At 40.2% G+C, this 12758-nt stretch overlaps 1 protein-coding gene across 5 annotated transcripts in view; it reads right to left on the bottom strand.

Moving 5' to 3' along the window:
• Positions 1–12758, bottom strand: part of LOC105916877 (seizure 6-like protein) — a 145886-nt gene that overhangs the window by 2366 nt on the left and 130762 nt on the right. For 2 of the 5 annotated variants that reach the window (XM_036140570.1, XM_036140574.1), the window contains 2 exons: positions 10644–10746; positions 2362–6105 (listed from right to left, as the gene is read on the bottom strand). In XM_036140570.1, the coding sequence (XP_035996463.1) occupies positions 6073–6105; positions 10644–10746 (136 nt within the window). In that variant the 3' untranslated portion in view covers positions 2362–6072. Of the gene's footprint in view, positions 1–2361; positions 6106–10643; positions 10747–12758 lie in introns of those variants that run through there. The other 3 variants (XM_036140572.1, XM_036140575.1, XM_036140573.1) reach the window with 2 other exon arrangements.

The raw sequence follows: 12758 nt of genomic DNA, 5'->3' as shown, positions 1-12758 counted from the left end.
GAAACACCACATGACATTGTAGAAGCAGTCTGAGTGCATGGCTGCTGAATTCTGCACACCTGGGACAGTGCCAGTAATATAAACACCTGAATTTAATTGGTTTGAAGGATGAGCAAATGCTTTTGGCAAAATACTGTTTCTTTTGCAACTTTTAAAATGATATTAGATTCTTACTGCATATGTTTCTTCAGTGCTGTATGTTCTTTGTGGTATTTATTATCTTCTGTCACCTCAAAATGAGCATCTCTGGAATATGATGCCAACAACTGCACAGTTACTGCAGGTGGTAATTCTGGTTCTGTCAATGTGTTGGTTCATTAAACCTGTGTAGGGTTTTATTGGAGAGCGGGGTATTATCAAGCATCTGGTTAAAAGCTTCTTAAGCGATGAATTAAACGCAGCAGGAAAGCCACTAGAAACTGTTAACATTCAGGAAGCCCTGTACTCTGATTAAAAGTCCTGCTGGCAACAGAAGAGTCATTGGGACGTTAAAGGAGGGGGGCGGTAGGGAAAATGTTCCTCAAAGCCATTATATATTTGCAAGACAACACTCAGTAAAAAGAGAAGTCATTTTTCAAACAGAATAGGAGCCAAGGCGGCAATAAGGAATGGAAGTTCATCAAATGAATTTTATTGTTAGTTTAGCCCTCATGGTCTAGTGATTTTGAAACCACTTTATTTTATAGACATTATTTGTCTATGCCCTTCATGACTGCTCCTGTTGCTTTGTGTCAAATCACATGTACCCCAGGACGGTGATGAATTTTGCTCTGGAAATTGTGGTTCTCAAAACTGATACAAAGCAATTATTGTGGTCTATGGTTCTTTAGGTACATGCCTGCAATCAGTGGTGGTTTTTAACATTGCCAATGTGGCTGCCTGCACCGGATAGCATGAAGTAGGTGCAACACAGGCACTTTGTCAGTTGAATGGGGAACTAGCCCAAAATTAAAAGGTGTTTCACAGCTTTTTAGGGATCCATACTGCCATTTTCCAGTTCTATAGTACTTAAGTTGACCAAAGCTGCAATGGACAATTCTGACTCTGACTCAGTTGTAATGATTCAGGTTTTGTTGAACAATACATGTTTCACCTTACAGTTGTATGCATTATAATCAACACATTATTTTCTGATAGTATTACCGTTTCTCTAATTCACTTTGCAGAGCGACATTACTCTTTTTATTTATTGATGTATTTGTTTGTTTGTTTTGCTCTCTCTTGCTGTCAAAAACCCAGACTTCTCCTTGGAACATATTGGTAAAAAAAATCTCTGAGGTCAAACTCTACTGCACTAAAGCACCAGATAAGGAATCTTTATTTAAAAGAGACAAAATAAGATGATGGGTGGATGGATGGATGGATGGATGGGTACTCTTATCATTTCCTATACCAATCCATCATAATTCTCCGCAGTTAAGTCAAACTCCACATTGTCAAGACTATGCAGAAGACCTGAAAAATCTTTCACATCCCTTTTAGATATGCATAACTATACTTACTGGAATTTACCACATTATCAGAAATATCATGAAGAGATAAATATTAGGGTCATCTAAAAAAAGAAATGTAATCTAATGCCATACAACATGATACACACACACACATCCTTAGTTTAATGTACATAGTGAGGACCGTGCCTGGACTCTCAAAGACTTCGGCTGAATTCGAATACCCTTATGAAGCAAGGACTCTTTAACAAAGTGGAGCTGAGTCAGCAGTCGCCATGATCAGGGCTGTCCAAATAGTGCAGTCAGTAAGAAAGGAGGTAGGAAAAGGCATCTGTATGCTTCCCCCCTGCGGATAGTTTAGCCTAGGAACCCTGTGATGTCCCTTACCGGCGCTAAGAAGCCTTACGGTATCCCACAATCCTTTGTGTGACATGACGTATCAGCACAACCCCCTCACAGATTCAACAAAAATGTCTGGAGAGAAGAGAGCACACACTTTGTAGTCCATGTTTTAAAGGCTGTAGGCCCAGATTTGACTCACATCATCCAGGTGCGTCTCTATCATGTAATGATGTCAGAGTTAAAGGCTGTCCGTAATCGGCACGGCAGTCTGAAGCTCCTTTCCTTCACACAATAGAGTTCTTAGCGTTGACCCCATGAAAGGTCAAGGAGTAGAAGCTGGAATTGACACCTTAGTCCTAAACCTAACCCCTAGCTCAGTCCTCGCTTTACATTACAGTCCTCACTTTATTAGTGAAATGATGAGCAAAACATCTGCAATGCAGATAAACGATCTGCATCTCGCTCATCTGCAAAGAAAGAATACACACACACACACACACACACACACACACACACACACACACACACACACACACACACACCTTAAAACACACCAATCTTCACATAATATCTTTCACACTTTTTTATTCAAGGTTTACTTATATAAGTAAACTGATATTTGTCCAATCATATTGAAAATGTACATTTATTATTCAGCATAAAACATCACATTTACAGTACATCAAAATAAATACATCTTCTTCTGGGATTGTTTGAGTTGCACTTTAATATTGATCAATTAACTACAGCTACGCAATTCACATCTGCAATGATGCCTGTTTAGTCTCTCGCTCTCCAACCCTCAGCCTCTCCAGACGAGTTCATTCCCGGCCACGCTCACTAATCCAGCTGCATGAGGAAGAAGGAAGAAGACGAGAGCCCTTAACCATCAGATTTTCAATACATTTTCACCTCAGCTGCAGTAAAAGGTGTTTGAGGGGACTGCAAGCAGGAGGACATCTGGGGACAGGAGACTTTCTGTTTCATGCTGACCGGATTAAAAAAAAACATACAAGAAGCTACATTTTGCTTCCTTCTTAGTGAGAAGAGAACATGACTCTACCGTTTTCATGAGTTATCGGTGAGCTGTAATAGTTAACAGCATCTCAATAAATGAAAGGTAAAAGTGACCTTAATACATGTTCAAATGTGATTAGGTCCAGTAAAACCAGACTTAATGGACATGTTTTTCATCACCCATCCCTTATAACCCAGTCACTACCACACAAAACAGAGAACATACAATCATAGAAAAAAAAGATACCTCTCCTGCATTCATATTCCACCATTTGATCAAACAAGATGCTAAGGGGTTGGTTTATTTTTCCTTTTCGGATTTTATTAACCCTGTTCTTCCCAAATCTTCCTTGCTTTTCTAAATTTCCCTGCTTTAAGTAACTTCCTCTCCAGTATCACTTCCCTGGCCATTAAATACTCTAACATATGCAATGGGTGCTACAGCTAAACTGGGACGGTATGCATTTTCAGACATGAGACACAATGTACCACACAAACGCTCACCTGCTACAGGATGCAGGTAAATGATGCGCTAATGCTGTAACAAATGACTAGTGCTACTTCACCCCATCATTTGCTATGCAGGTGCCATGTCTGCACTGATGAATATTTATTCACCTGAGTGCCTCATGTGGAAGAGGACCTGCTGTTTATCAATGCTGATGACACAGGGACAAAATAACTTATTCTTTCCTTAAGCATTTACACACGATGAATTCTTTATCTCCTTCACCATGCAACACCTTGGGGTGAAATCATAAAAGACATACAGACTCGATAAAAGCCACAAGACTTGATGGTTTTCACCCCACACATAGTTCTTGTGCTGTTGAAAAGTCTTTTGCTTTTTAGTTTTACTGTTTTGGTGTCCCAATTAATGTTTCCGAAGATCAAGCAAAAATGTCAGACTACGGTGACCTGAGTAAATAGAAAAAGCAGTTTTTAAATATTTCATTGATTTAGGGAAGAAAGTCATAAAAACTAAACTGGCCCTCTGTGGGAAAAAAAATTGTTCCATAAAACTAATAACTAGTTGTACCAGACCTTCTGGCCACAACTGACAAAAAGTGCTTACAACAACCTATTCTTCCTTGCAGGACTGCTTTCATTTAGCCATGTTGGAGGGCTTTTAAAAAAAAAGGTCATTCCACTGTAACTCCAATGGATTTAAGTCCAGACTTTGACTCTGTCTCTTAAAAACCTTTGATTAGATTTTTTTTATTATTAATCTCTATTTATTTTACCAGTCAGAAGTGGACTTTCAGGTGTACATTGGATCATTGCCATGCTTCTTCATCCCAGTGATCTTGCCCTTAAGGTAACAAATTGATGGCCAGACATTCTCTTTCAGGATTTTCTGGAGGGGAGCAGAATTCATGGTTCCATCAATTACAGCATGTTGTCCAGGTCCTGCAGCAGCACAGTAGTGCCAGATAATCCCACTAGCACCACCATGATGGCATTCATTTTCTGAAATGTCCTGTAGTAGTTGTAATACAAGTGTTAGGTTAGAGCCAGAAGCATCCAGATCCACACCTTCCAAAAAAAATCTCACTTTTGTTTTGTCAGTTCACATAATATTCTCACAAAACTCTTGGGGATCGTCACAGCGTTTATTTGATCTGTTTTCTCTTTGCTTGTTTGTCCGTGCTCTTTCCTCTCGGGACTCGTGACTTAGTAGGTATCCTCAGTAAGCCATAGGGTCATTTTGATAGGCTGGCCATGCCTAAGAAGGCTCACCGCTCTCAAATCCTTAGAATGGCTTTGAAACAATCTCTAGACTGATCCATATTGTTCACTTTGTTTCTTTCAGATATTTTATCCTACTTCACGTTGTCAAGCAAGCACTGTTTAAACGATTCCTTTTAGTCTGCAGATCTGGCAGTATCTTAATAAATAATATCAGTATTTGAAAACAGCTATTTGTTTTCACCATGGTTATCTTTCTTTACCATTATAATCTGTTTAATCATATTAAGAGTGGGAAAAAAAGCTAAATAAAGAAGAAATATTTAAGTGGGCAAGTTATTCATACCAATGTAATATATGATGATGTAATTTGATTTACTTAAATGTGATACAGTTTGGTGTATATTGGATGTACTTGTGTGACTTTCTAGGCAATTTTATCCAAAAATAGTAATTTCTCCACAGCAGTGGGTTTTAGTCGATTCCTCTTTTTTTAAACAATGACAAAGCATTCATAAGAGGTAAAACAGAGTGTCTTAAATGCATCTTAAATGTCTGTATTGCACCATTGTTCTCTGGTCAGCCAATTCAATCTATAAAAAAGACAGTAAAGTGGTTTGAACATATTGAAAAAATAACTGAGCGTTAAAGTTTGATGTTCAGTAAGTTCCCCCCAGTTGCCGGTTAATCATCTGCTGACTTAATCAGCCCAAGCAGTTAGTGTGCCACTATGGGAAAGTGTTTATCCGTGCAGATGTGTACATGGCATAGCGACATGTGATGCGTGTCACATTTCACTTTGTTTGCAATCTGACCACTGAAACCGACGTGATGTTCCAACAAAACATTCTTCCTTTTCAATTGAGATTTCAGAATGGCAAATCTATCATTTAACATTTGACAATGCAACAGAGCCCCCTATAGTCTGGTAATCATAGTGCAATGGACTCCAGCAGCATCTTATCAGCTTCAGCTTGCTTGTAATATTTACATTTCAATTGGATCTGTTGCAGATTTTCCAAAAATACACATTTCTCTCCCATATTTAGAATGTAAACAAAATCTCGATTGTTTTTTTGTTGACCTCTTGCATGCAAACATCTCATAGGATTTAACGCGGAAATGTTCAACTCTTCCAGAAACAAACAAAATACATGAATTGGCCTCTACAGGAAAATAATCTGACAGTAGCTGTATTACAAATGGGCTTCCATTTGCAATTTTGTTTCTAGGATTCTCCAAAAAGAACATGTTTTCACCACCTAATTTCACATTCATCCCGCAGTGTCCTGTCCCCGACGTCTTCCTTCATTACTGTCCACATCATCTCCCACTGATGCGTCGCTGACTAGCATTAATATCTCCTTGCTTCCTCTTCAGTTTCCCATTATGTCTACGAAAGCTACCACATCAAAGAAGGGGAGAACAAGATGAGTAACTGTGTCTTGTAGCAGGGAGGGGCTGGACATCATTATTTGTATTTACATGGCCTCCTCCTGGGTAGAAAGGGTCAGGGAGGGAAGATGCGGTGTCAGCACTGGGTGGTCGGTTCAGAAGTGTCTTTAGAAATGTCTCATATCGATACTTCATATTCACGAGTGTCCTGCTGAAAATGAAACAGAGTGGGAGAAGTGGTGTTAGCTCAACAAAATCAAAGAAATCACAAAGAGTCCATTGGTAAAGGGCAGTGGTGAGCACAGTCGTGCTACTTCGCAAATAGATAATTGTGGAGCTGCATCGCATTATCATTCACGCTAAGTGGATCAGTTAGCATTAATTTTTTTGGGTTTTGATAACTGTAAGTACGATAACGTCCAAAACAAGACATTCATTAATCATTTACATCACTGTCCTGGCTCTCAATAAACAGCCACATAGACCTCTCCACAGCAGTACCAGTCATGGCGCTACAAAAAACATCAGTAATGGCTGTTCTTTTTTCCTCTTGTTCTATGCGGTCAGCTCCCATTGCTCAAACCTAGAGACACCAGTACCCCCAAGTTTTTTTTCTCCTGTAAACAGTGCCCCACAGTGTGACCCTAATGCTGTGTTTACACCGAACGCCTTTGAGTGTTAGGAGCATCTGGTTTGCATGCAAAGGTGGACACGCCTCTAGTGGCGTCAACAGGTCCTGTGTCACATTTTAAACGTCAGGAGCATCACGTTCTGAGCTTTCAAGCATCTGAGCGTCTAAAGTGGTAGAGGCTACAGTTGGAAAATCTGAACTCTTGCCACTGGACACGACGTGTCAACCAATCAGACAGGCTATGTAACATAGTGGCAGATTGTCCAATGGCAAGGAAGGACTAGGAAAAGCAGGGAAACTGACAATGGCAGACCAACTCATCATCGCTGTTTGTGCCCCTCCAATTATTTATGATCAGTCATGCTATCAGAGACAGCAAAGGACTTCTCCTGGAGGGGGATTAGTGAGGAAGTTGGGAACTCGGGTAAGTTATCATAACTTTTAACACTGTAAATATTTCCCACCATTTGAGGAAAACAGGGTAGCTCCTCCCAACACGCGTCAGACCGGTCTGTCCATACTTTGCTCAGAGTGTCCAAGTTGAGGCTTTGAATGCCTTGTTGATGTTCAAATGGAGTTCGGTCTGAATGCAGCATTACTATTTAATTAACAGTGTAACTTAGCTTTCTGGGTTTGTTGCCAGCACCGGATGAAGTGGAAGAGGGCTGTACTCAGAGCTGGGCTTTTGGGTAACAGCATGGCTCAACATTTCTGTACAAAACAGCCAGCCGGCTAACTGCTTAATCTATGGTAATCCTCAAGGGACATTTAACCAGTATTTCTAGGATAGGTAGACATGTTTCGACACAGCAATGATGAAGCCACTTTTTAATTATGCTTTTTAATGAAAAAATAGAGCACAGTAATGGTAATAATATTGATATTACTGATGGTACAACAATAAGTGACCCAAAAGTAATGATTTATTTGATTTTTGTTAAAGAGTCTGATGACAGAGGGGAAAAGGGACCTCTTGAAGGCTTCAAGTAGTGTTGCCACATCCGCCTATTATCAGTGACTTAGTTTTGTTCATTTATACTTTTTAGAACAGAGGTTTTTTAACCCTGGTCCTCAGGACCCACTATCCTGCATGTTTTAGGTGTTTTCCTACCCCTAACCTGACTTAAATAAATGGGGGATTAACAAACCTCTGCTGCCATTGATGGCTGCTCAGGATGTAATGCAATGATTCGATTCAGGAGTTCTGGAGCGGAGACACATCTAAAACATGCAGTACAGTGGTTCCCAAGGACCAGGTGTGAGGGTAGAGGTAATAAGCTGGTTACTTGTTTAACTTACAAGAACTGGCAACACTCACAGTTTTTTTTTCCTCAAATGCAGCTGCCTGGGCACAGAGGGACAGAACATCATGCTGAATGCTTCCACTGCTGTGTAAAACTCAAAATTTAAAGGTAATTTATCCCAAATTAAAACTGACATACCCTCAATCTTGCAGGGCTGCGCACATTTGTCATGCACCGTGTGTATGCGTGCAGCACCTTTTGTCTGAAGACAAGTGACAAAGACTGACTGACAGCCGTTGGTTGTCAGTTAGCTGCTATCTGCTAGCGTTAGCTTCTTCAAATGTCCTTATTTATCATTGGTTTAACAGAAGTGACGCTAACGTTATCATATGCTGAATATGAGTTGGTGAAGCTAACGTTTTGGTCAGTGTACCCACCACTGATAAAGGTTTTTTTTTCAGTAGGGTTCAGACTGGAAGGTCATAAGGTTTGATCAACTTTCATGTCCTGAACTGCGAAACATGTGAAGCAAAAGCATAAAAGAAAGTAAGAAAGCAATATGCAACTGACAATGAAGCTAAAAGTTGCCTAAAAATTATAAAGATACCAATGAATACCCGCAAACTTGGGTGACAATGCATAACACATGGCCAGCCAGCTCTATTTCCTCTAAATCACTGTGTCACTGTGTGTAGCAAGTTGGGCAGTGGTTGTGTAAAACACAGCTGTAGTGCTATGTACCAACTCCAAGTAAGGAAGTAAGGACCCCTAAATTGCATATCCCCTAATTTGCATAATTGCTTGTTCTCTATATAATTGTAATGGACATTACAGGAGTGATGAATAATGCTGGGGTAGTGACAAGGGGGTAAATGCCAAATTAAATATGAATAGAACTACAGAAAGGCAAAACGTGTCAACCCTGTCATGTCACAAGAATGCTCTTTTCAGGGCTAGAGGTGCATGGGGCATTTGGCGGAGTTAACCAGATTCTGATTAGTTTTTTCGTAGCTTTTTGGGTATTGATGTATTTTTTAGATTTCAGTTTAGGATTCTTCTGTCTTGTTTGGTTTTTAACATCATGCTCTGCCTAGGAACCTACAGCATGTCACAATAAAACATGAAAATAAAATATTTTCTCTGTGTATAATCTACTAGCCAAATGACCCAAAAGAAGAAACCACATAAATGCAGCCATTTAAATTAGATCGGTGGTGTCAAACTCCCAGGCAGGGGTCCTGAAACTACTGAATGTGGCCCTTGTTCTACACACCTGAATCAAATGTTCCTTGACATTTCATGGGGTCTACACTAAGAACTCTATTGTGTGAAGGAAAGGATGATGCACTTCTGCTTTGGCTAAAGAGTCCTACATATCTCTGTAAGGGTATTTGGACTGAGCCAAGCTCTGCAGAGCTTTGCTAGTAAGCTCATATTGGAATCAGGTATGTAGAAGCAAAGACACATCTAAAAGTTGCAGGACACCAGCCCACGAGGACTGGCATTTGATTTAGATGACATTAGATGACATTTTTTTTACTTTTACATCCTGCTCTGACTGTAAAGGGATCACTCAGCAGTGGCTTCGTGCACGTACAATTCATAAACAGTCTGGATGCAGAGGGAGCAGCTCTTACTGAAGCTGCAGCAAGAGGACTTGCCAAGCAGTGGGGGATGTGGAACAGAGGAGGGGCCAGACTGCTCGTGCAGAAGAGTAAGAACAATATGTGGTTTTACATCCTGCTCCATAAACACCATAACTCACTAAATTTGTCTCTCGTCACTTTGTAAGTAATATTACGAAGCTCCAGCACCCGAACATACAAGGAAAAACCAGCGCCCATCACTGGATTGCTGATTTGCCCAAAAAACTGAAGTCACTGGCCGCCATCTTGCTCCTCCCTACTCTCACAGAATCCCATAGGATTTGGTTGCAACAACAAGCAGTTTTCTGGCTGTGTGAAAACGTTTCACAGATAATTCTACAGTCAGTGGATTTACTAACACTGTCAACAACTAGGAAATTATGTGCTGAAATATTTTACAGATGTAAACCAGATGTTCCTTTTGTTCAAATTGCATTTGTAATGAATGCAGCATAACATGCATGTCCCTTTAAGACACTTTGCTGTGTATAATCTGAAGTCACGTGACTCTACCCCATCTATTCTGTTAAAAGAAGTGTTTAAATGTATAATGTTGACCACAGGCGTAGCCTCTCCATAAGGGTGGCTGGGAGTGGTGGCCTAGTGTTAAGAGCCTTGCACTCTTGTCCCAGATGTTCTAGGTTTGACTCCCCCAGACTGCCACTCTGGGTCCCTGAGGAAGACGCTTAGCCCCAGAGTGCTCCCTGTATGCTGCTCAGTGGTTGTGTTATCGTCCATTTATTGTTTAATCTCTGAGAAACTTATATGTTTACAACAACGGCAGTTGGCTTGATGCTGCCTGCTGACATTGGTGCCAGGCATGGCATTGACTGGTCGAACTGTCCCCCTTTAGATTTAGATTTCAATTGTTTCCCCATCAGAAGGCACAACTATTTCAAATGGAGAAGCCTTTTTTGGTGGGCAATCAGAAATATGTACTCTTTACATTTTCACTTTGATAAAAATCGCCATTTTTCTACACAGAGGATATTGGGGAAAATAGGAGTGCTCATTCCATCCTTGTTCTGTTGCCAATAGTAAAGTGGTACCTTCTGTTTTCGAGAGATCCAAAGTTAATTTTTTTTATTTTGTGTGTGTGAGAAATGTTTTTCAATTACTCTCCTGCCTTGGGAAGCAATAGGCAGTGCATTTAGGTTTACTGTCTCTAATATATGATGATTTCTGTCCTTTAAATGTTCTGTGGCAGTTTTTACATTTGGTCACTTACTCCTGTCTCATAAAGCGGGTTGTCAAATTCTGTCTCCACAGTGATCTGTCGGTACGGGTGGGGGTAGATAAGAGGCAGCCTTAGGTTGGTGTGATATCTGCATCTGTTGGGCAGAATGGAGAAAAGCAAATATTAAAGACAGCTATTAGACATAATGCAAAAGTTTTTTTTCCTTATAGTAATGGCTACCTATCCAATGTAGTACGTTTGCAAATTAATTATTAGATGATAAACATTTGGTTTACAAAATATATCTCGGTCTGTCGATTGGTTTGTTTTGCATGATTTGTGACAACAACAAAAAACAGACAATTGTCTAGGTTTTTTTTGTTGTGTTTTTAGAACAGTTTCCCCATATATAGATTTGCATCAACTTTTAAAAATATTCATTCCACATGAAGTTTAATAGATCCTGTCTTGTTACACCCCATGAATTGCGTTTTATTTGGATTTTATGCGGTGACTATTTATGACTAAGTAGCGCATACTGGCGAAGTGAAAATAAGCTGATAATTGGTTTTCAAAATGTTTTATAAATAATGATCTGAAAAGTGTGGCGGGCATCTTCATTCAGGGCCCCCCGAGTCAATACTATGTTGAACCACCTTTCATTACAATTACCGCTGCCAGTTTCTTGGGCTTGGTCTTCACCAGCTGTGCACAGCTAACCAACATAATGAAAAGAGTGATGGTATTGCTATTCTTCTTTGCAAAATAGCTCAAGCTCAGTCAGATTGAATATCTGTATCCATCAGTTTTAAATTAGGTTGTTGTTGTTGGACCAAAATGTAGACATATGCTTTTGAGCTGCATGATAAAGTTACAAGTGGTTTATTTTAAGTAAAACAACAAACCTACAGTGTTTGGCAGGTGAAAACGAGGACCAGGAAGTGAACAACAAGCAAACCACAACAGAGGAGAATAACAAAGGACCTGACAATGGGTGTGAGCAAGCTGGCTGAATAAATAGGAGAGGAGTCAGAAACGCAGGTGAAGCAATTATTGCAGGTGAAGGACATGAAGTTAATTAGGCTGAGGGAGAGCAATGATATGACTGGGACATGAGGAAAACAGAACCTAACAAAACAAGATAACTGAAATAACAAACTAAACTAACTAGCAGAACTGACAGCAGGCAGGCAGGAGAGTAGGTATCTCACTGGAACAACACTAACCAACTATCGTATTTTTCCGACAATAAGTCGCTCCAGAATATAAGTCGCCTCAGTCAGAAATACGTCATAAAGACAAACAAAACATATATAAGTCGCACCGGACTATACGCATTAGCGAAGTTGTAACCTGCCCAGTCAACAGACCTTTAAGCTAGCGCTAGCAGGCCCGTATTAAGACAATGTGGTGCCCCTGGGCACTATACCTCAAAGACCCCCCCCCTTACCCGTGCTGTCCTCCAGTCAAAAACATCAGACATAATCAAGGGGATTTCTGTAATGTAATTCACTATTTATTAACTTACACAACTACATGTAGGCATATGAGCAGTGAGCAATATTCAAATATCTCATTTTAAAATGTTGAAATCAAAGAAATCTTCATTTATTTATCATTTATTATTATTGTGACATCAGTGTTCACAAAACGAAAAATGCATGGTCTTTCAACAATTTCAAGTAAATAATATAACAATTTATGAAAAATATATTTTTAAAGCATGTGTCATGTGGTGCCCCCCCCCTCATGATTGGTGCCCCTGGGCACTGGCCCACTGGCCCTTATGGATAATCCGGCCCTGGCGCTAGCTGTTATTAGCTTCACAGACTGCCCAATAACAGGGTTCTGTCGTGGTCTGGGTCCATTGAGCTGCACCACACAATGCTCTGCTGCGTGAATGCATACTGAAACAGTGAAATAACATACAAAGATGTCTTTGTTGTCTATAAGTTAATGCTTCAATAAATTTTTAAGTTAAGGTGACCAGGTTGCTCTAACGAAAACCAGGGGTGTCTGACTCTGTTGAGAAGCTCTGTCTGGGGGTTGGTTTTTGTTTTGAATGATTGCAACGCTGATGGGGCGGGGAAGGCGCGTTCAACTCAGCTCTTCTACTACGTTGGGACAGCGGCAGGACCAGGTGAATACCTCTCGTTGCGCTAAGCT

This window comes from Fundulus heteroclitus, chromosome 8, assembly GCF_011125445.2.
Source record: "Fundulus heteroclitus isolate FHET01 chromosome 8, MU-UCD_Fhet_4.1, whole genome shotgun sequence".
In the NCBI taxonomy this organism is placed as follows: domain Eukaryota; kingdom Metazoa; phylum Chordata; class Actinopteri; order Cyprinodontiformes; family Fundulidae; genus Fundulus; species Fundulus heteroclitus.
The sequence above is the reverse complement of the archived record's forward strand: the minus strand, read 5'-3'. Positions and strand labels throughout refer to the sequence as shown.